We start from the raw sequence: 21,516 nt of genomic DNA, 5'->3' as shown, positions 1-21,516 counted from the left end.
TGTTTTGGAAAGTAGTAACACGTGCTATAGTTTCGATATGTGTCCCATCCAAACCTAATGCCCAAATTTCATCCCCAATGTTGGAGGTGGGCCTAAGGGAAGGTGTCTGGGTTATGGAGGCAGATCCTTCATGAACAGATTAATTCCCTCCTAGGGGTGGGGGTTAAGGGATTTCTTGCTCTACTAACTTCCAGGAGGCCCATTGTTTAAGAGCCTGGTACCTCACCCCCTGGCTTCCTCTCTGCTGTGTGATCTCTGCACACACCAGCTCCCCTCCACCTTCCACCATGAGTGGAAGCAGCCTGAAGCCTCACCAGAATCCCAGCAGATGTTAGTGCTGTGCTTCCTACACAGCCTGCAGAACCGCGAGCCAAATAAACCTCTCTTCTGAATAATTACTCAGCCTCAGATATTCCCTTATAGTGATGCTCGACAGGGACATGAAACAGGGATGATCCTTCTTACTAACTGCATGCATCCCTCCAGTCAGTATAACAAAGCAGAAGAGTGCAGACTGGTAGGTCTGCACGCACAGCAGACATGGACTCCACTGGTGTTTCCACAGGTTACTGGCTGTGTCTCTTTGGGTACGTTACCCTTCTCTGTCAGTTTTCATCTATAAGATTGAGTTAATAGTGCCTACGTTGAAGAGCACTGTGAGACTTGAATAAGATAAATTAGATGAAAACATCTGAGTTCCTGGCACACAGGTAGCCCTTTTAAGTATTAACTTTTTTTTTTTTTTTTTTTGAGACGGAGTCTCGCTCTGTCGCCCAGGCTGGAGTGCAGTGGCCGGATCTCAGCTCACTGCAAGCTCCGCCTCCAGAGTTCACACCATTCTCCTGTCTCAGCCTCCCGAGTAGCTGGGACTACAGGCGCCGCCACCTCGCCCGGCTAGTTTTTTGTATTTTTTAGTAGAGACGGGGTTTCACCGTGTTAGCCAGGATGGTCTCGATCTCCTGACCTCGTGATCCGCCCATCTCGGCCTCCCAAAGTGCTGGGATTACAGGCTTGAGCCACCGCGCCCGGCCTTAAGTATTAACTTCTTATAAATCTCTCTCTCAAGACTTAAAGCTGTATTGCCTACACATAGGCCTAGAGAGTCACTGTACAAAATGTCTATCTGATCCATGCTGTTCCCGTCACAGACTTCCTCTTAGCCTCTTAACTAATCCATCTCACTTTTTCTACATCTGATGTTGAAGTTTCCCCTCAGCCACTGTGTTGTCCACCTCTGGCTTTTGTCTAGTTCCTTGAATTTTAGTAACAGATGCACATATCAACTCAGTAACAGGCACACGGTACCTTTATGGCGCTGGTGGGCCACCGTGCCATTTTCCCCACAGTCTCCTGCCTGCTGATCCACAGGCTACCAATTTTGCTGCCTGAAGCCTCACTTTGAATTAATGTCATCAAGGAATAGTTGACAACGATCTCAGTCTCTTTCCTCTGTCAGATTTGACAAAGTATGTTCTAATTGTACTACGGGTTATTTCCAAAAATACACTCCCTTAGCTTTTCCTCACTGAAATTTACGTGTCACTTGTCTCTCCCATCTTAAGATCTTCTTACAGATTTTCCAAGTCAACTAAGGTTTACTATCAGAGGCAAGTTTTAATGCCACCTAATTACCCCATTATATCACATCCTTCCAAAAGTTTCACGTGGGTGTCACCTGATTAGATCCTAGATTAGATCTGATTAGATCCTAGACCTCACTCCCCAATGGAAGAGGATCCATTCTTCTTCCACAGACATTGTGAGCTTGTATGTATTCCCTCTGAATTACAACTCATCTTCTTTTTGTTTTTTGTTTTGGTTTTTGTTTTTTTTGAGACAGTCTCGTTCTGTCATCAGGCTGGAGTGCAGTGGTGTGATCTCAGCTCACTGCAACCTCTGGCTCCCTGGTTCAAGCGATTATCCTGCCTCAGCCTCCCGAGTAGAACTGGGACTGCAGGTGTGCGCCACCACGCCCAGCTAATTTTTGTATTTTTAATAGAGACGAGGTTTCACCATGTTGGCCAGGATGATCTCCATCTCCTGACCTCGTGATCCGCCCACTTCGGCCTCCCAAAGTGCTGGGATTACAGGTGTGAGCTACTGTGCCTGGCCTAGAACTCATCATTTTTAGACCCATGTTCCTCCTCCACTGTGACAGCCCAAAAAGCAGGTTCCGTTTTGTTCATCTTTCTATGCCTGCACCTATTTCAGTGCTTACTATATGGCACAGAATTTGTTAAGCAAATTCATACAGTTGAAAACTTTCTGTATGATTTCTACAGTTTTAAAGAAGCCTAAGATCTTCTAATTAAGTGAAACTTGCATGTTTATCTGGTTCCAATTTATTTCTCCGAGTAAGGACTCTGATATTGTATTCCTTAAAAATGAATGTTGAGTTTCTGCTAGGACGCAGGGTCAGGGCGAGTTATCTGCTGCACAGCCTGACCCACGGGTGGCGTTTTATGTTGAGGCAGTGTCAGCCTATTCCTTCCACCACACATCGACAGTTCTATAATCAAAATACCCATACCAGACCTCCAAATATTTCACAACGGTTCACCTAATTTTGTGAAGTCTGTCTTAAACCCTCCCTTTAGATCCAGTAACCCTGTCCTGGGAACATTCGGTCCATCAATGCCACTCTTATGAATGGAAGAGCAGGACATAAGGAGATTGATGTACGGAGTCAAGTGGGTCTCATGCTTGTGACCTGAATACTGTTCTTCCGTGGACAAATCTGGGCACATAAAAAAGCAAGATGGAGTCCCCTTGTCCTCCTGCCCTTTAAAACTTGAAACTGTTGGCAATGAAGTTAAGAATTTACTCTTGGCAGATGGAAAAACCCACCCAAGGACTTGGAATGGGAATCTCCACATCTTCGTCAGTTGAAAAATGAAAACAGGAGAGAGCATTTGCTACGGTTTGAATGTCTGTGTTCCCACCGAATTTCTTACGTTGAAACCTGATACCCGATGGGTTGGTATAAACAGGTGGGGTCTTCGGGAGGTGATCAGGGTCATGAGGGCAGAGTTCTCAGGAGTAGGATCAGGGCCCTCATCAATGAGGCCCGAGGGGGCTCGTTCGCCTTTCTCCACATGAGGACACAGCAAGAAGATTCCATCTATGAAGCGAAAAGCTCTGCCCAGACACGGAACCTGCTGCCACCACATTGATCATGAACGTCCCTGCCTCCAGAACTGTGAGCAAAAAATATGCCCAGTCTTAGGTATTTTGTGATAGCAGCCTGAAAGGACCGAGACAGCATTCTCGTTGCAATTGTTTCGCTACATTTTTCCCACCCATAAGGAAATCAGAGAGGGATGTGTGACCGTCAACCTGCGCCAGATCCCTAAGGAAGTTCCCCTTCCTCAAAGCCATCATAAGCCCCCGTGCCTCGGCGGACAGTGAGGAAATCACACATCCCAAGAACTTGTCACACTGGTAAAGACCAGGGCATCTCACGTTCTCTTTCTGTAATTTTACAATAGTATCCTTTTAAAAGGTTAAGATTGAGAACATTAGTAACACACATTAGAAACGCACCACCGTTTTCAAACAGCTAAGGAAGGGAAAGTAAAGGTGCTGGGATGAATGTATTAAGGTTTTAGATTGTTGGGGGTGGGGGGGCGTCACGATCCCCAGCTTCTGCGCCTAGCATGACATGGACGAATTGCAGACACGGAGACCGCGCACCACTGCCTTCCCCCATTTCCCACCCAGCGAGACCTCCAGAGCAGCCGGTGTAGACGTTGCGCCCTCACTGCTGGGTGAACAGGAGGCGGATAAAGGACGTAAAACTGCATTCCGTGGGGAAGCAGCTTGGTTACTTGTGGAACCAAAGGGTCTGGGATGCAGCTATAGCAAACACCAGTAAGCTCCTGTGCTACGGGGGGGAACTGACCATGTCCCGTGACACAGGGAGATGTAGGCCAGGGTTTTGTTTTGTCCTAGCACAAGTGTTCTTAGCCCTTCGCTTCAATGTCAGCTACCTATTAAGGACTTTGGTGTTGCCACTTCGTTTCAGATGCACGCCCTTCTCAGAAGAACCAGCCATCCAAGAGAAAGGAGGTTCTGAACAGTGAGGCATAAACCTCGGCTGAGTTAGACAAGCTCTGCACTTGACGCAAAGGCCTTTCGGATCATCAAAGGCCTTCCGAAGCAGCATTTTCACCGCAGAGTGGCGCAGAGGGCTAGAGGCTCGGGTGGGGGGAGGGACGCCCACTGCTGTTCAAAGTTCCATTTCCTGCCCAGCCCATCTGGGAAGCCACATTCAGGAACTTATCTAGTCCGTTCTTTCTTCAGCCAGGAGAGACACAGTTGTATCTTTTAATTTAAAAACACATTTTATCTTTTTAAATTAGAATCTTTATTGCATCTGATGGTCCTGTCTCATTTTTGCTGTCTCATCAGTAAACCATTGCAAATCACAGTGCCAGCCCCTCTGTGTCCCCACGTTTGACACAGTATTTTCCTCCAGGTGTGGCTGAGTCAGAATTCCTTCTGCGTCCATCCCTATACGTCCTGTATGGGTGACAGTGCAAGGGTAAGAACAGTGAGTGTATTCAGTGGGGAAATAAGAGGTGCTGCGAAAAAAACTGAGAAAAACACAGCATCTTCCATTACAAACAGTGAATGTCCCGGAGTCCACAAGAGTTGAAAAAAAAAAAAACTCGGGCCATCTGGGCATCTTTTCAGATGAACGATCTTGTGAATCATCCTAAAATTCTTCTATAAATAAAGAGCATTAACACTTTGGTTTATGTTCAGCCAACAAAAATAAATAACCACAGATCAAAGCGGGCTGTCAAACGATGTAAGCCACCCTCTGAAATTGGGGAAAAATGTCTTACAAATCTCAGAACTCCAAGATGTTTTTATTTATTTCAAATTCCAATAGAATGAATATGTTTTATCTAAATATTTTTATCACACAACTAAAACATTGAATTACTTTTTCAGAAATAGAGTTAAATACATCAATCTAGTTACAAATTCTAATATAAAGAGTACAAAATATAATGTTATAAATTGTATTTTAAAAAAGGAAATACAAATTCTATGGCCTTTTGCATTTTACTGCCTCAAAGTAGAATTAGCAAAGCTGATGAAGAATGAACATTTTCCCTTGGGCGGGTGGCCCCTGGATCACTTCCCACAGGCATGTTACCGGGCCCCAGAGCGGGCTCCCACCAACCACCAACCACGGCAAACACAGGCGTCCTCCTCACTTGAAGTCCTGGCCTGTGGTGGTTGCATCTTTTTTTGCTCAGTGAACAAAACGTTCTGAAATTAGAACTCACCCAAGTTAAAAGCAGTAAAACAACATATGCTACTTAAGACGTTCTGAAGTGGAAAGTAAAGCTATATGAATGCCGTCCTTCCTTCCTTCCCTTTTCTACAGCTTGGAAACCTCTGAGAATGTGCTGGGGGTGGCAGAGGAGGGTTTGTCTAGTTTGAAGGAAGGAATGTTGGCAGACAGTCTCCAGCCACGAAAGCCCAGGAGGTGCCCTCTTCCACACAGCGGACTAAGCACTGCACCCACTTTCTTTGATCCAGAAGGCATCACTACTGACCCCGTAAGCCACACCCTGTCTCTCTGTCCAAAGAACAGAGGCCGACCAGAGAGGCCCCCTGGAGAGGCCCCCTGGAGAGGAAGCTCCCCTTCCCGCGCTCAACCCTGCGCCCTGAAGGCGTGTGAAATGATGAAACCCACATGTGCCGGAGCCCCTGCAGAGGTGTTCTCGTGCCCTCAGCGACCTGTGCACAGTGGCCAGATCAGGGGCGGTGGCCTGTCATACTGGGCGCTCCCTTCTCTGACGAAGTAACTGTATACAACTCCCAACTGCTACTTCCTGAAGCACCTGCTTTTCAGGAAACCAGTGTCATTCTTGGCTTAAAAAATAAATAAGTAAATATTGGGGAACCTCTTATAACATTTAATACTTTTCACAGCCTCAAAGGCAAAATTCACCGGGCTTTGAAGCCAAGTCCGTATGGTGCTGAGAACGGAATCTGTCCGTCTAAGATGACAATAAGGCCTTCCGGGACCAGGCAGAAAGGTAGGCAGGTACAGTGGCTGATTTCCCAGAGAAGATCCTCAACAGCTGACTTTTGAGAGAATTTAAATATTCATTCTTCAAATTAAGGGATACAAGTGAACAACCTGAAAGATTTTTAGAAGCTCATTAGCTGTGTGTTATTTGAATGCAAAAATGAGGAAGAGATGTGAGCAGGAAACAGGAAGAGTGTGGGAAGGCAGGCCAGGGTGGAGCCAGGCCCCAGCAGGGGCAGAGGGGGAAGCAGCGAGCGGAAAGCAGGGGAGAGACACAGAGAAGCTGCAGTGTAGACAACCAAACCCTTTATTGTCTAAGTTACATTAGACGCAACACTGTAAAAAATCCTGTTAAGAAACAAGGAAACAGCAGATCGGGAGAGGTAGTAGAAAGTCTGTAACAGTCAGAAGACAACGTACAGAAGTGTATCATGCAGAAATTACCATTCGGAAAAAAAAGGGAATCAAACAGTGGCTAAATAAATAAGAAAACACAAATCATATTAAATACTATGACCGAACTGACATCAACAAATTAACAAACCAATACAATACTGATGATTGGTGAAGGAAGGGACCACACACCTCGGCCTGCCCACAGCTGGCCTCAGGGGATGGCATTCTTGGGGGTGTCCCCCCCGGTCTGTGTAGCTGGGTGAAAACCTTCCTCCTGCACTCTGCACTCTGCACTCTGCACCCTGCGCGGCCCCGCAAGCTGACTGTCCTCCACGCCTGCTCTCCTGCAAGCCAGGAAGGATCCAGCCCGCGGCCGGCGGGGCCCCAGCACCAGCCCACTCCCCACCAGACTCTCCAGGATGGAGACTCGCCAGCAAGACACTTCCAGCTCCAAAGGCCAACTGCACTTTTCCATGCCGCTTCTGAAACCGTACAAATGTAGACTACACTGTTGTGTCACTTTGGGTCCAGAATGTCTTTTTAATAACTAAAACACAGAGAAACAGGACTGGGCCGCTAGTCCCTGACATTCCTAACAGTCACCGTTCACTTCCGGCCAAGAAAACAAAAGCCAGAAAATGCAGAATGATCACTGTGGGGAAACTACTGAAATGATTAAACATAAATCAACACAAGAGTCTTCTGATTTCTTAGGTGGACAGAGGGATGTGTGTCTGCAACTCTGCTCAAAATAACTTTACAGAACAGCCAATTACAGTTGCTTAACTGTATCTGCATGGACATTCCTAATTACACCCACAGAACAGATCATTTTCGTACATATCTGGTGTAAAAGGATCAGAAAAAAATAAGTAAAAAAAAAAAAAATATATATATATATATATATATATATAAGCTAGCCAGTTACATTGCATTGTTTGAAAGTGTTGCAAAGTAACCTGAACCGTCAAGTAATTTAAACTCAGTAACAAGTAGAATCCAGAACCAAACATTAACTAATAACAATAACAACAACAATAATAATAATATTATAATAATAATAATATTCAACAAATCATTAGAACAGGAAACCCACACTTTAGGGTGTGTGTGTGTGTGTGTGTGTGTGTGTGTGTGTGTGTGTGTTTAAACAAGACTTTGTATCAGAAGCCCACTGTCTACAAAAACTGCACTAATCCATTACTGTATTAAGTAAACTGTTGCTCTCACCAGTATTAAAGGTTAGGATAATTTCTGTACATGTAAAATTATTGCTTTTTTGAAAAATATATTTAGCATGCTCGTTTTAATCCATTTCCTGCCTTTACAAAATTTCACAATTAAAAAAAAACCTAGTAAAGCTTTTGCAAAAAATTTCACAGAACATTTTCATTCAAGGCAGCAGTAACTTTTGATAATGCATAAAATCATATGTGCAAAAATCTGAAACTCTCAGAAATATTACCATCACACATAGTGTCACGGCAATGGGAAAAGAAAATATTTATATCTGTGGAATACAATTTCAATTGCGTACACTGCATGGTTTAAGATCCTTTGTTATGGGCCTTAACCCCCACCACAAAAACTCGCATTTGCATTACTGAGGAAGAGGTATATAGAGCCGTCCCCACCCAAGGGGCTGGTGATCCCCACCCTTTATGAACGAAGTTACTCATCCTGTGGAGGTCACCAGGCCCAGGGAGAACACACACCCACTTGCTGGGGTGGCTCAGGGAAGGGGCGGGGAGGCAAAGAGTGGGGACAGAAGGTGCCAGAGCTCAGCACCCTAGTTATCTAGGGCCCCTGAACCTGCTCAGGGATTCTTCTGCCATTACTAAAACAGGTCCGAATCGGGAGGACTCAGTGGCTAAATAATTTGTTAAGACGTATAGTCTTCCTTTGTAAGCAGTTTGCAGAATGTAGCCCTGTTACAAAAAGGTCCTGAGAATAAACAAGAAGCCTGCTTTTCTTAGTGTTCCACTAGCTCTCTTCCGAGGCAGAATCTACACATTCCCACAGACGTGTCGCCTTTGCCAGATTCGCTCAGTTCGAATGGTGGAAGGAATGGAACAGGCACACGGCCCCCAGGGAGAGTGCGACGGAACCAGCATGAGGGTCCCATCATCATGCCCCTCCACCAAGCCTGCTTCCCACAGCACCTGAACCTTCCCCTCTCTCATTTACTATTTTAAATACCCACTAAGACAAGGAGAGGCAGTAGTATTAATACTCGATCAACCTCAAATCCACCACGGTTTTTGCTGACATCATCTCCACAGTCCCTCTTAGCATGGGAGGCCCCTGTGACAGTGCTCAGCCTCGCCACTCTGTCCAACACACGTAACAAGTATCTTTTTTTCCAGTGTCTCAAACTTGTCTTGAATAAGATAGATGCCTTGTGCCCCTACTGTGCCTGCCAGTACTACTGTTTATTATAAGAAAATATGGGACTATGGGCGATGAGCACGTAAATGTGTATATAGTATCTACATGTATTTCTAGAGTATAGCATCTTCATTTATTTCTGAACGTTTAACAAGGAGAGGCATCTGCCTTCAGGTTCCACTCCAGCGCAGCGGCTCGGGATGTGAGGTGTCTGCTCAGGAGTTCTCCGGCTGTTCTTCCGTGGAGTGGCCAGGTCACAGGTGGGAGGCTGCTGGGACATCGTGAGGGTACTGCTAATGGCCGTTACGGGGACCTGGGGTGCGTCGGAAACACGCCTTTAGGTTCCCTTTCTGAGAGGCACTGTCTGGACGGTACCTGTGTTAGAATGGTCTCTCCCCTGGGTGAGAAAAAGGAAAGAACAGGAGAAAAGCTCATTTCTGCCTTCTGGTTTCTAAATGCATTTTTCCTATTAATTTTCTAATCAACATCCAAGAACACAAACAATGACCTTCACAGAGCAAGCCAACCAAGTAGGCAAAGACCTGACTTGAGCTGTAACTCATACTATAAAATAAGCATGAAGTAAGTTTAAATGTGCCTTGCTGCCCTAAAGAGAGGCGGCTTGAAAAAGAATCATTTCCAGTGTGATTTAGAAAGGATCATTAGACTTCTCTGATGGTTTCACATGTAAGAATGGCAGATGATAATGTCTGAACCAGCTCTGGAGAGAAGGTTACAAGTTGGCAAGATGAGGAGGCAGCCAGATTGTAATTTGTATAGTACAAAGCGGATTTACAAGTGAACGGTAGTTCCAAAACAAGGCTGAATTTGGGGCCATACAAACAAAAAGAAAAGCACGGCTCTCACACACGTCTGTCAGAACTTCAGCGCGTTTTCACCCATTTCCATAAACAATTACCACACCGGAAAAAGGGAAGGGGTATTTTACAGTGAACTGCGAGAGAAAACCAAGCATAAATGGAGGTCCACAGCTTTCAGAGAATGCTCTCCAATGACATGTGAAGCATCCCTGTTTGAACAATAGCGTTTACAATCTGAGGACAAAAACAGTATGGCCAGATTTATCTTACTTAACTGCATTAACCTTCAGCTAAAATCCTGAAGTGAAACTGACCACCAGAAATTAACATGCATACATAAACCAGGGGACTCATGTAAAATTCTAACTGTTTCCAGCTAGACCTATAGGAACCCCAGAAATAATGGCGGAGTGGGGGAAGGTCTGGTTGACATAATGAATTAAAGGCTTTTCTTAATAGTTCCAGAAAACTCCTACTTACAGCTGGCTCTGTGTTCATGGCATCTACCAGTTGACATGCAGTGGAAGAGAGAAAGATACTCGACAAAATTTTATGAGGGCTTAGGAGGTGGGTGCAGTGGTGGAGACAGCAGTTTATTTGAAATGTTGGAAACAGTAACAGAATGAGAGATGTGATAAAACTTCCCTAAGTAGATGGTGGATTTCCTGCAGTAAACGGAGAAAGATTGTTTTACATTTTTGTACAGCGACATCAGGCTGTGAAGAGATCTCTGAGGTTCTGACGGGAAGTATTCATCATCAACGGGGCTCACCAAGAACCAATTCCAAATACATTCGGGAAGGAAAATGGTCTTGTGTTTACCGGAAGAAAACTGGGAGTTACAGTCAGCTGTTGGGTGGTTGGTCTTGACCGTCTCTGCATAGTGAAAAGAGACGTCAGGGACCGTAAGAAGTGGTCAGGGGGTGCCTATGAACACAGGGGCTTTGTGTGCCTAGATTTCACATGGACGGCACCCCCAGGGCACATCCACCTGGGTAACTCTTCCTTTGGACCAGAAGTCACAGACTTGCATTGGGTTAGGCCTCAACGGACTGTTCTAGAGGCGACAGGAAGACGGCCTCTCTGTCCATGACGGGCTAACGTTTCACATTACAGGGCTCAGACGGCTTTAAAAATATTTGTTTTGGAAGCACTGCAAAGTCCGGATAAACCAAACAACTAGGTGGTTAAACTGTGTTCACAAATCCAGATGCAGAGATGCCTATTGTCTCTTCATAATTGAAGGGATGTGTTCCAATACCTCATTTTTTAAGAGAGTTGTTTTAAGTTATTGATTCACCAGAGGCCACCATGTCATTATTCAATAAAGCAGCCCCAGAGCATTTTTAAGAAATGAATAAAACATGGAAGAAAGGAGGCACAGAAATATTCAAATTAAGTGGACACACTGTAATCTTTTGAGCACATCCACATCGCCTTGTCCTCCGGAAAGGGAAAGAGCAGTCAAAAAATGGGAAGCCTGCTTTTAGAAGATTGCGCTTTTCTTTTTTGCAGCGGTGAATTGTGGGCTTTTCAGTAATGCTGAAAGAAATACTATCTTTCTGGAAGGTATTTCCGTGTTGTAGGGATGGATATTGACTACTGGAACTTTATGAGGTCTACTTTCTCTTTCTTTTAGTAAGGCAAGGGAAATGTGTATGTAGTGGTGGGTGTGGATCGATGGCCTGCACACAAAACACCCGCCATATGCCCCAGGACACACGGGGCACCTCTCAGCCTTCAGAGGGAGGTCAGCCTATAAACAGGGCTTGCGGTCAGCCACGCAGGCAATGCTAAGTGCCTGAGGACCAATTATGCACGATGCTTTATTGACTAAAACCTTACCCAACAAGCCGTAAACAAGGGCTATGCGACTGGGGTGATTTTGGATAAGTCACCAGGTCTAATTCATGATTTTTGGTAGCATATTTTATTTAGAGAAAATGGAAAATGTGTTTTTAAGATGCTTGTTTGGTTTAATAAACAAGAAAAGCTTAAGCAAATGAGCTGAATTTCAAACTCTGATCTGTGATGCTGAGACTCTAAAAGTGATACTGAAAATAGATTATGCATATATTCAAATGTACCAACCTACGTGATTTCTCCATCATTTGCATTATAATAGCCACAGCTAAAAATGAGACAAATTAGGTCGCCATTTATTTTTTCATTTCCTGTTATTTTGATTAATGGAATTATTTATCCAGCTTAACTATTTTTAAATAACATTTAGAATAATAAGAAATAAACTATTAATCATAGTCTTTAAATTCTGGCAAGGAATCCAAACAAATCAAAACACCAGATTTCATATTTCAGCAGTCATGCTGGTCTTTTAATAAATCCCAAAACCACGAGGTTGGGGGGAATAATTTTTCTTGGTTTCAAAAATCATTTTAATTTCTAATGTTTAACAACAATGTAACAAAAAAAATCAATTTATCTGCAACACCAGAGAAACTTCCTAGTTTTTCCTCTAACATCCACAGGACAAAACACCCAGATTTCAACATATTGTTTTCAAAAAGTGTTTCTAATGATGAATACTGATGATTACTAGAAATTAAACATTTATTCAGTTGTGCTGAACGGATGACCAAGCATCTTTTAAACGACAACATGCATGAGCTCTTCCCCTCATTTAGAATTTGATTTGGAGGATCAGCAGTCCTTGGCATTAGAACCATCTTAATCCAAAACACAGTAAAAGCACCAAGGACAAGCACCAGGGCCACCGCTGGGCTGGAAGAATCAGCCACAGGGGCGGATGCCCTCACAGTTGGGCTCCTGAGGCCCAGGGCCCGGACCCTCTCACCATCTTCCTTCCAGCTTGTCTACGATCGAGGCCAAAGAGTGAGATGCCTAGACGGGCGTGCTGTGAGCATCCACAGCCTACGGGGAGCCCTGTTATATTTATCCTCCATCTCTGCCTTCCAAGGCTCCAGGCATCCTTTCCACCCTCACCGCCTACCAAAGGAAGGTGTTCAGAAAGAAGTGGCTGCTTGACTATCTGGTTTTCATGACGTCCTCTGCGGTCTTAAAGTAAGTGTTTGTAACACGGAAGAGGTTTAAACAGTGCATGTGCTGAAAAAGACTGCTACTAGTGTCACCACGAAAGGAAACTACTTTATTTCTCCTCAAGCTTCAGGTGTGTGCTGATGAATTAAACTGACTTTAATTTAATTATTTATTCTTGATTCTGACCTACGGTGAAATAAATCAATTTCAGCAGATTTACCTGGCCCTCGTGCCTGTTGAATTGTGTCGCTGAGATAGACGGTGTATCATGATTTCTCAGAATTTTCCAGTATAGAATATTCAAATATTAATATGACAAAGTAAGGGCAATTGTTCTACAAAAACCAGCAATGTCTGTCTACCAACCGGAGGGCTTTTGAACAGAATGTAGCAAACGAGGTAACTATGCCTATCCTGACAATACTTTTCTCAAACTCACAGTTTTCCTGCATCCTCTCTTTAATGAATAATTAACGACAAGTCTCTTAAACCAAACAAAACAAAGAGAAGCATGCTGGCAGGTTCCAACAAAGCCACAAGACACCAAGTAAAGAAAACATGCCGTCAAACTGAGTTCATAAGCAAAATCTACTAACCGGCTTATCAATGACAGTCATCTGTCCACACAGGCGTTATGTGTGTAGATGTGTTCACATGTGAGCTCACCACAGAAATGCTCTCCAAGTATGTGAGTTTCCTCCAGTTATTAAGGAAAATTGCTTATTTTTAGAATAAATGACGAGGTCACATTGAATGTGTGCTTCATGGTGTATGTTCTAACTTGATTTCCACAGCAAGTATACAAAATAAGCACCATTATCATTATTCTATAGATAAGGAAACTTAGGTTACATTATATGTCTATGGTGGAGGATCAATGTTAAAGCCTCTACTCAATAGCCCAAGAGATTAGTAATTTATATTATCTGGGTCTCTAAAAGTAGCACTGGCTGACCTTGAATGAATTTACATGTTGATAGCTATTAGATATATTTAGTCTCTGCCAGGATCTCTCCTCTCCACTTTAAACCCGTCTCTTCGCCTGCCTATTGGACATTCCTACCTGGGTTTCCACGAAGCTCTCACTTACCCTGAATTCCACCTGGAAATGTTTTACCCTGCTCCTCCTTCCAGCCTCAGGGAAATGGATCATGCCTGGGGCCAGCTGCCTGAAGCCAGACCTGGGGTCAATATGATTCCCTCCTGTCCCTCGCTTCCCACACCCAATCCCTCTGTGTTACCTCTCAAATCTACCCGCTCTCTCCAGCCCCATGCCAGCTCAGGCCACCTTGTCTCTCGCTGGGATCAAGCGAAGCGCCTCCCAAGGGCTGCTCCTGCCACCAGGAACCACAAAGCCCATTCTCTGTGGCGTGTGACCTGCTCACTCTTCTCACGCTACAACTCTGACGGTGTCCGTCCTGCCCCTGGGCTCTCTACCCTCCATGGGAAGAAATTCATGAGTCTCAGCAAGGAGACCTGGTGCTCCCTAGACCCTAGTCCCGAGCCTCTGCCCACCCACTCCGGCTCTCCCTCCCTGAGCGGACCCCCACCCAGCCCCTCCAGTGGAATGTGTTCCTCCACTCTGGGCCTTCCACGTGCTGAGCTCTTCAGGAACGCCCATCCCTCTGCCCCTCCAAAGTCTTCCAAGCGCCTCCAGCCTCAATGACAGGACCCTTCCCATGTCACAGCGCTGCCCTGCTCTGCCCTATTTCCTGTCTAAGCCACCCATGGACCTTTGGAACCAGAGAAGCAGGAAAAATGGTTTTCTTGTCTCCCCAGCACCCTGTACAGGCCTGGCACACAATGGGTGGTCAATAAATATTGTTAATGAGTGAATACATTATTATAAAATGCAATTTCCAAATGCTATTTCAATTAAATAATTTAGCATCTATTATGTATATCTATAAAAGTCCATTGACTTTAAGTGTCACATCAAATAATTTCTGCATGAATACACAGTGTTGCATGATCCAAAAAAAACACAGCCATGATCCCTAGCATCTAAAGCCCACAGGAAAAGAATCTGATTTAAATATTAATGAATGTTGGTAAAGCACTCTCAATATGAAAAAGAATATGATTGGTAAGTATGAATCACATTCCAGACATACATAACTACAGAATATTTTTCTATAAATCTATAAGGTATTCTAAATTTAACATAGCTACTGTGATTTCTGTAAACAACAAGAACTACAGGATAAGAACAAAGAACCCTAGGATTTAAACCTCTACCTATTACTGATGTGTTTTGCAATTATCCTACGCAACAAATCTGTATGGGAATGCTTAAAGATATAGTTCCAAAGTACGTTAAGGAAAATGCAATTTCCTTAGAGAACCAGAGTATTCAGTGGTAAATCACCAAAAGCTACTTTAAATGTAATGAAAGACAAAAAGTACTATCAGAGGCCATGATCTCTTATACAGAATTTAACAAACTGGCTGCCACAGCAGGAGACGCATACAAATCTAGCTCAGTTTTAATGCCAAGGCCTGAACTGTCACTGTCCTACGAATGCAAGGGAAGCTGGTCCACTGAGATCTTCACACCAACAGTGAATACATAAGCTAAGTCTGAAAGATACATTAACTCAGACCACGATATTGAGTTACTGTAAACTCGAAACTAAGAGTTAGCTGGTGTGAAGTGTAAAGTAACAACGTTTTAGTCTAGAGAGACAAAGACAATGATGAAACTACATCTTTTCTATATCAGAAGCAGGAATGAGTAACAATTATTATAAACTCCCAGCATAACCAATAAGTAACACAGAAATTATTGAAAATACAGTCTACATCAGTTGCTATTTGATCTCCTACTTCTCCCTAGGACAAGAGCTTTTCAAAGGGGCTCAGGCAGAATTAATAGACAGCAAATAAAACTGCCATGCATTCCTGAAGAATCTCACCAACTTGTTCATAGATCTGCCTGGCCTGTCAAACATTCCTACCCAAAAGCCAGGTCTTTGGTGGGTTTAACGGGTCACCTGTGCCAGCAGGAACACTTAGGACTCACTCCAGTTGTAACATCAACTTGTAATTCTCAATTACGGCATGACCTTGCTGTTACTACATCCCACAAACACATGACGGTGACTGTTTGTGGCAAGAGGGTTTTATTTCTGTTAAAAAGGACAACACTTCCTAACTGCAGTGGAGGTCGTGCATTTGGAAATCGTTTAATTCCGTTTTCAGAAAGATGTTTTATTTATTTCATAAGTTGTCATAGTAGTGGGTAACTGTGGGTTTTATTAAGAAAGGCAGAAGCTAATTATTTAAAACCTGTAATAAATGGCAAGGCTTTTTGTCAACAATACGTGAAGCAAAGGCCTTTAACAACACATAGAAATTCTACCAAGGCAATAAAGGAAACGAAATCACTAATCAGGTAATGTCAATTTGACATCCAGCCCAGCTCAATCACTCATTAGCAGCGGGCCCTTGGTGAAGCCATTTCATGCCTCTCACACCTTTTTCCTCCAGAAATAAACTAGAATGATTCTCGAGTTTCCTTTGAGATCTCACTAGATCATACTGAGTCTTGGGATCCCTCGGAGGTCTTAATCGCCCTCATCCTCACCAGCAACCAGGAATCCCACAATTAGATTTGTCAGGGCAGAAGACACAAACTGAATTCAACCACCCAGACAAGGCTTGATTGTCATGGCAAAGAAACTCTTTCCTCAGTGACAAAGGAGAGCGTTTGTCTTTGGAGAAAGCCAGAATGTTATTTAGAGAATGGTTGTGCAACACGGGTGTGACGTCCTCCGAGGGCAAAATGGGACAGCAATGAAGATACACACTCTCACCCTGAAAGAACGCAAGAGACCCGCTGCGGGCTGTGGGCGCCGCACTACTTTACAGCAGGACTCAGAACCGCGTGCTGACGCAAGGGTCCTGCACACTCCGTGTATACTGAGTGGTGTATGTACACAAGTCACACCTGGATGGAATGGTGCATCACGGGCACAGGCACACAGCTACCTTCAGGCACTCCGGCCATGCCAGTCGTGTTCGTAATGCAGAGAAACAAAGCACAAAGCCGCAAGACACCACGCTGGACGTGAAACTTTTCTTACAGAATAACACAAAATTAATGTTCCTCAAGGAGGTTAACCATCATTTGTTCTCAAGCAAACTCATATCCAAAACCATCTCGGAAAAAAAGGGACTTTCTAGTGTTTGCAGTCACCGCCAGTCTGTCCTGACTTCCTCCTCCCCAACACAACCAACAAGCAGCGGTGCGCACCTAGACCCTGCACCACCGGCTGGGAGGGCTTCGGTGCGGGGACTGCCCACAGACGGCCCCGAAGGGTCACGTTCCAAGAAAGTGTATAGGATTATTTACACATCTTGAGAAAAAAAACAAAAAGGAGGTCATGCTCCAGCGATGAGCATCATGGTGCACCTTTCCCAGCTACTGCATCAAAACCCAGACATCCAATTCATCATGAGACCTACTTGTTTGGGGGCGTCTGCGGAGGTGGTGTGAACTTCAGAACCCCGGGGTCCATCGGACTCAAACACCACTGTGGGAACAAGGGGTTTGTTAACAGATGAGCGTGTGAGCTTCAGGACGTGCACATTAAATGAGTCCATTACAGATTAAGTACTTTCACAAAAAAAGACACCAGCGCCTAGCCTGTGGCTGGAAAATACCAATTTACCGTAACACTTACAGTAAAGAGACTGTGATAATGGCTGCCTGGGGCCACTGCCCTTTTTAATTCAGACCTCGCTGCTGAAAAAAGCAATCACTGACAACATTAATTATCGGTGTGTGTGTAAGGGACCCTCTTCTTGCATTACTTACCATTTGGCCTGTGTCATCTTGCATCAGACCAGCTTCTGTGTGCATCCTTCACAGTCCTGATAGAGAACCCCGTCTCCCCATCTCTCTAATGCCCCTGCACTGTCCTGACAGTTTCCAGCCTGATCGGGCGCAAGCTCTCTACATAAAGGCTGAGGGATTTTGCAGTACATCCTGCCAGGTAAAAAGGGGCCCAGGCGTATCCCACAGAGTCCAGTCAGTGCCAGCGAGGACACAAAACCATGCCTACACGGTGCTAAAAGGGTACTCTGATTAAATGTGTGCTGGCGGCAATGCCGTTTATTAGCATATTCATTTCTGAGGAGTCAGTTACTCTCTAATTAAAATGGAACATTTGCAAACAGGCTTATCTCAAATTAAACCACATGGCACATGGATACCAAAAAAATCCATTTCAGGTGTGGAGTGGGGGCGGCCGGTATACGATCCCGGAGGCAGATGGCGGGGCCCCCCCAACCTGGTAGGGGCTGAAATCTCAGTATCTCCCTGGCTGCGGATGGTCAAGCCACTGACGGAAGAGGCCCCTCTTCCTCTGCTTCCCTCGGGGACAGCTGGGCGGGAGGGCGGTACCTGAGTGTGCCCGCATGTGGGCCCTGAGGTGGCCGGGCTGGTGGAAGCTCTTCCCGCACTCGATGCAGACGAACTCTCCTGGCCGGGCCTGCGTCCGGAGCGTCCCTGCGGTGGCGAGGTGATGGTAGTGGCAGTGGCGGTGGCAGGGCCGTGGCGGGGTTGGCGTGGAGGTGAGGAGGCAGGAGAGCGAGAGGGAAGCGAGAGGAAAACATCATTAGTCTGTCTAACGTGTCATCATGTGAGGCTCCCTTCAGGCCCTGGTGACAACTGTCAGCCTTCATCTCGGCTCTGCTGACAGGCCAGGCACTCTCAGGACTACAAGGATGCATAAATTACAGCGAATTAAAAACCGGTCCCCGGGACGGGAGGCGCCCGCCAGGCTGCACGTCCGGCTGTGCGGCTCCGAGCATCTGCAGGCTGGGCCCAGCCATCACCCAGCTCTGTCAAGCGGCTCATCCGGCAAATCAGAGTGACACCAGCGTGACAGAGACAAGGCTCATGGAAAATAGGAAGTGAGCGGGACCAGAGCCCGCCGTGACCCGGCCGCGATCCTGGGAGACCTACACAGAGTGAGTGCAGCCACGGGGCGGCCCCACTTCTGGCCCTCTCTCCTGCCTGCCTGGGTGGCTCTGAGGCCGCAGCCCCCAGCAGAAGGGAGGAGACACCTGCAAGCACCAGGCAGCAGCCCCCAAGGTGCGTGCACTTGCTGGCCATCGGCAAGGTCGGAAGTCCCCAAGTCCCACCTTCTCCCCAAAGATCTTGCCACATCCCTGTACTCAAAGGCCGGGCTTTGTGTTTCCTTCTGATCCAAAAAGCCACACGGCTTTTATTAGAAAGGGATGCAGAGTGTGTGTCTGCACACCTTTTCTCTCTGAGGAAAAGGCTTGTTTTCCACATGCTGGTAGCTCCAAAGACATTTCTCTGGCTGGGAGAGTCACTGTCACGTGCAATAGTAACTCAACTCGGTAGGAAAAAAAAATAATAACTAGAAAAAGTCACACCTGTTGCAATAATTTTTTTAAAAAGCTGCTTTACGCAGCTGAGTTTTTATGTATCTAAAGGCTGACACCTGAATGTGAACAGCAAGTGAAGAGAATGACAAAAGGCGGCCGGGCATGGTGGCTCAAGCCTGTAATCCCAGCACTTTGGTCCGAGACGGGCGGATCACGAGGTCAGGAGATCGAGACCATCCTGGCTAACACGGTGAAATCCCGTCTCTACTAAAAAAACAAAAAAAATACAAAAAACTAGCCGGGCGAGGTGGCGGGCGCCTGTAGTCCCAGCTACTCGGGAGGCTGAGGCAGGAGAATGGCGTAAACCCAGGAGGCGGAGCTTGCAGTGAGCTGAGATCCGGCCACTGCACTCCAGCCTGGGCAACACAGTGAGACTCCGTCTCAAAAAAAAAAAGAGAATGACAAAAGGCACCTTAGTCACACTGGTTGAAAACAAATCTTCAATATTGTTTCTCTCACTCTAATTGAGAGTAGCTCAATAGGTAAAAACATAAAATCATGTTTACGCTATAGATGTTTATGGAAATAATAAAGAAATGCACGAACTGTGAGGCACATCTTGAATTTCTTAAATGACAGATCATTAACATGAATCAGAGAAATTTAACACCTTAGCCATTGACTACTCAACATTCCCATTGCCTTACATACACAAAAGGAATAAGAAGAAACATTTCAACCAACACTCAAGTTAACAGGGGCCAGCTGCGGTGGCTCACGCCTGTAATCCCAGCACTTTGAGAGGCCAAAGCGGCAGGATCACTTCAGTCCAGGAGTTCAAGACCAGCCCGGGCAACAGAGTGACAGGCCTCATCTCTACTAAAAATGTAAAAGCTATCCAGGCGAGCGGTGCATGCCTGTTTCTAGCTACTTAGGAGCCTGAGGTGGGAGGATCACTGGAGCTCAGGAGGTCAAGGCTGCAGTGAGTTGAGATCACACCACTGCACTCCAGCTTAGGTGACAGAGTGAGACTCTGTCTTCAGAGAAAGAAAAAGGAAAAAGGAAAAGAAGAAGAGGGGAGGGGAAGGGAGGGGAAGGGAGGGGAGGGGAGGGGAGGGGAAAGGGAGGGAGGAAAAGAAGGGCAGAAAGAAAAGAAGGAAGGAAAGAAAGGAAGGCAAGAAAAGAGATTTTTGAAGCTATTTTGTTCCCCCATTCATTTGCACTAGAAACACCAGCCAGTGGAGCTCCTATGAAACAAATTTCTGAATACTTTGGTTGTCTGGATTTTCCCAGGTACCATCTAGACTGCATCTGCAGGTGGAATCTGACCACACCTACACAGAATACTGACTAATGATGACGACATGCAATGTCATCTAACATTCAGAACTTTCAAAAATGAAGTCATTCTCATTCTTTTTTCAAGTAATTGTGGTAGCTATTTCCTATCCAAATGAGCAACAGAGAAAACACGGACAGCCCTCCCGCTCACCTGTGCTTATTTCCTTCAATTAAGGGTGCATGAGCACGCGTGCACACGCACTCACGCAGGCGCACACCCTCACAAGTGCACGCGCACATATGGTTTTCCCACACATTTCACCGTATCACTCTCTCTTTGCTTTTTAAAGACAGGGCACTTGCCCTTATGGCCAACAATGTTATGCCCAAGCTACCCCAACATTCCGAGTTAATCACAAAGGTGACAAACTCCATTTGAATGAAGACCACCTGGTGAGCACGCAGCTCAAATGTTCTCACCTAGAAATTCAGGTTGTGTTTGGAAAGTGGACTTAACAGTGAAAGAAAAAGGCCTGGCGAACTTCAGAGGGGTCACCCAGTCCTGCAACGTTGTGTGTCATTATGGGGTGTTGTGCTATCCATAGAGAAAGAGGAGATGAAAAGGACTCTACAGAGAGAGATCAGACTGCAAGGAAGCATAAAGCTCTCATCACCATAATATGAAGGCCTCCTTGGTACAAATGACTTTTTTTAAGTCCTAATAAGAAATACCATCTATTTTATCTGGAATTATCTCATTTTATTAGCTTCAAATTTTATTCTAAGATTCATCGTATCAGATCATCTAGGCTGGCCAAAAGGTCTGAAAACACAGATCACGTATTATTTTATTGCTATTGTAGCAATAAGTCATTTATGTTCTATTCCTGTATGTTTACAGACTTGGCAGTCACACTGTACAATGATCACAGAAAATGCAGTGAGTTTTTCTTCTTAAATGGTCAGGGATCCCCTAAGGGAGGTAGCGATAGTTCTTTTCTTACTGTTTGGGTAGAGTTTTTAGACTCTCCCTATCTACAGAAACATCACTCGAACACATGCGGGGGACGGGGAAGTCTCTGAGACTCCCGTTTCCTAACTTCTGAATAAAACCTGTCTCAGAAGCATCCTGCAATAGCAACGTTCTCTGTATAAATGGAACACGTCCACTGCAAAATCACAGAATCACACTTCTAGCAT

The 21,516-nt window shown here is 45.2% G+C and overlaps 1 protein-coding gene across 1 annotated transcript in view; it reads right to left on the bottom strand.

Moving 5' to 3' along the window:
* Positions 1–4,855: 4,855 nt before the first annotated feature.
* ZNF516 (zinc finger protein 516) overlaps positions 4,856–21,516 on the bottom strand; it is an 85,245-nt gene continuing 68,584 nt past the window's right edge. The window contains exons 3-5 of the mRNA XM_050767597.1: positions 18,083–18,187; positions 17,143–17,210; positions 4,856–9,233 (exon numbers count right to left, since the gene is read on the bottom strand). Of these exons, the coding sequence (XP_050623554.1) occupies positions 9,174–9,233; positions 17,143–17,210; positions 18,083–18,187 (233 nt within the window). The 3' untranslated portion in view covers positions 4,856–9,173. The remainder of the gene's footprint in view (positions 9,234–17,142; positions 17,211–18,082; positions 18,188–21,516) is intronic.

Source organism: Macaca thibetana, chromosome 18 (assembly GCF_024542745.1).
Source record: "Macaca thibetana thibetana isolate TM-01 chromosome 18, ASM2454274v1, whole genome shotgun sequence".
In the NCBI taxonomy this organism is placed as follows: domain Eukaryota; kingdom Metazoa; phylum Chordata; class Mammalia; order Primates; family Cercopithecidae; genus Macaca; species Macaca thibetana.
Note: the sequence above shows the minus strand (reverse complement) of the source record. Positions and strands in the feature narration are given on the sequence as shown.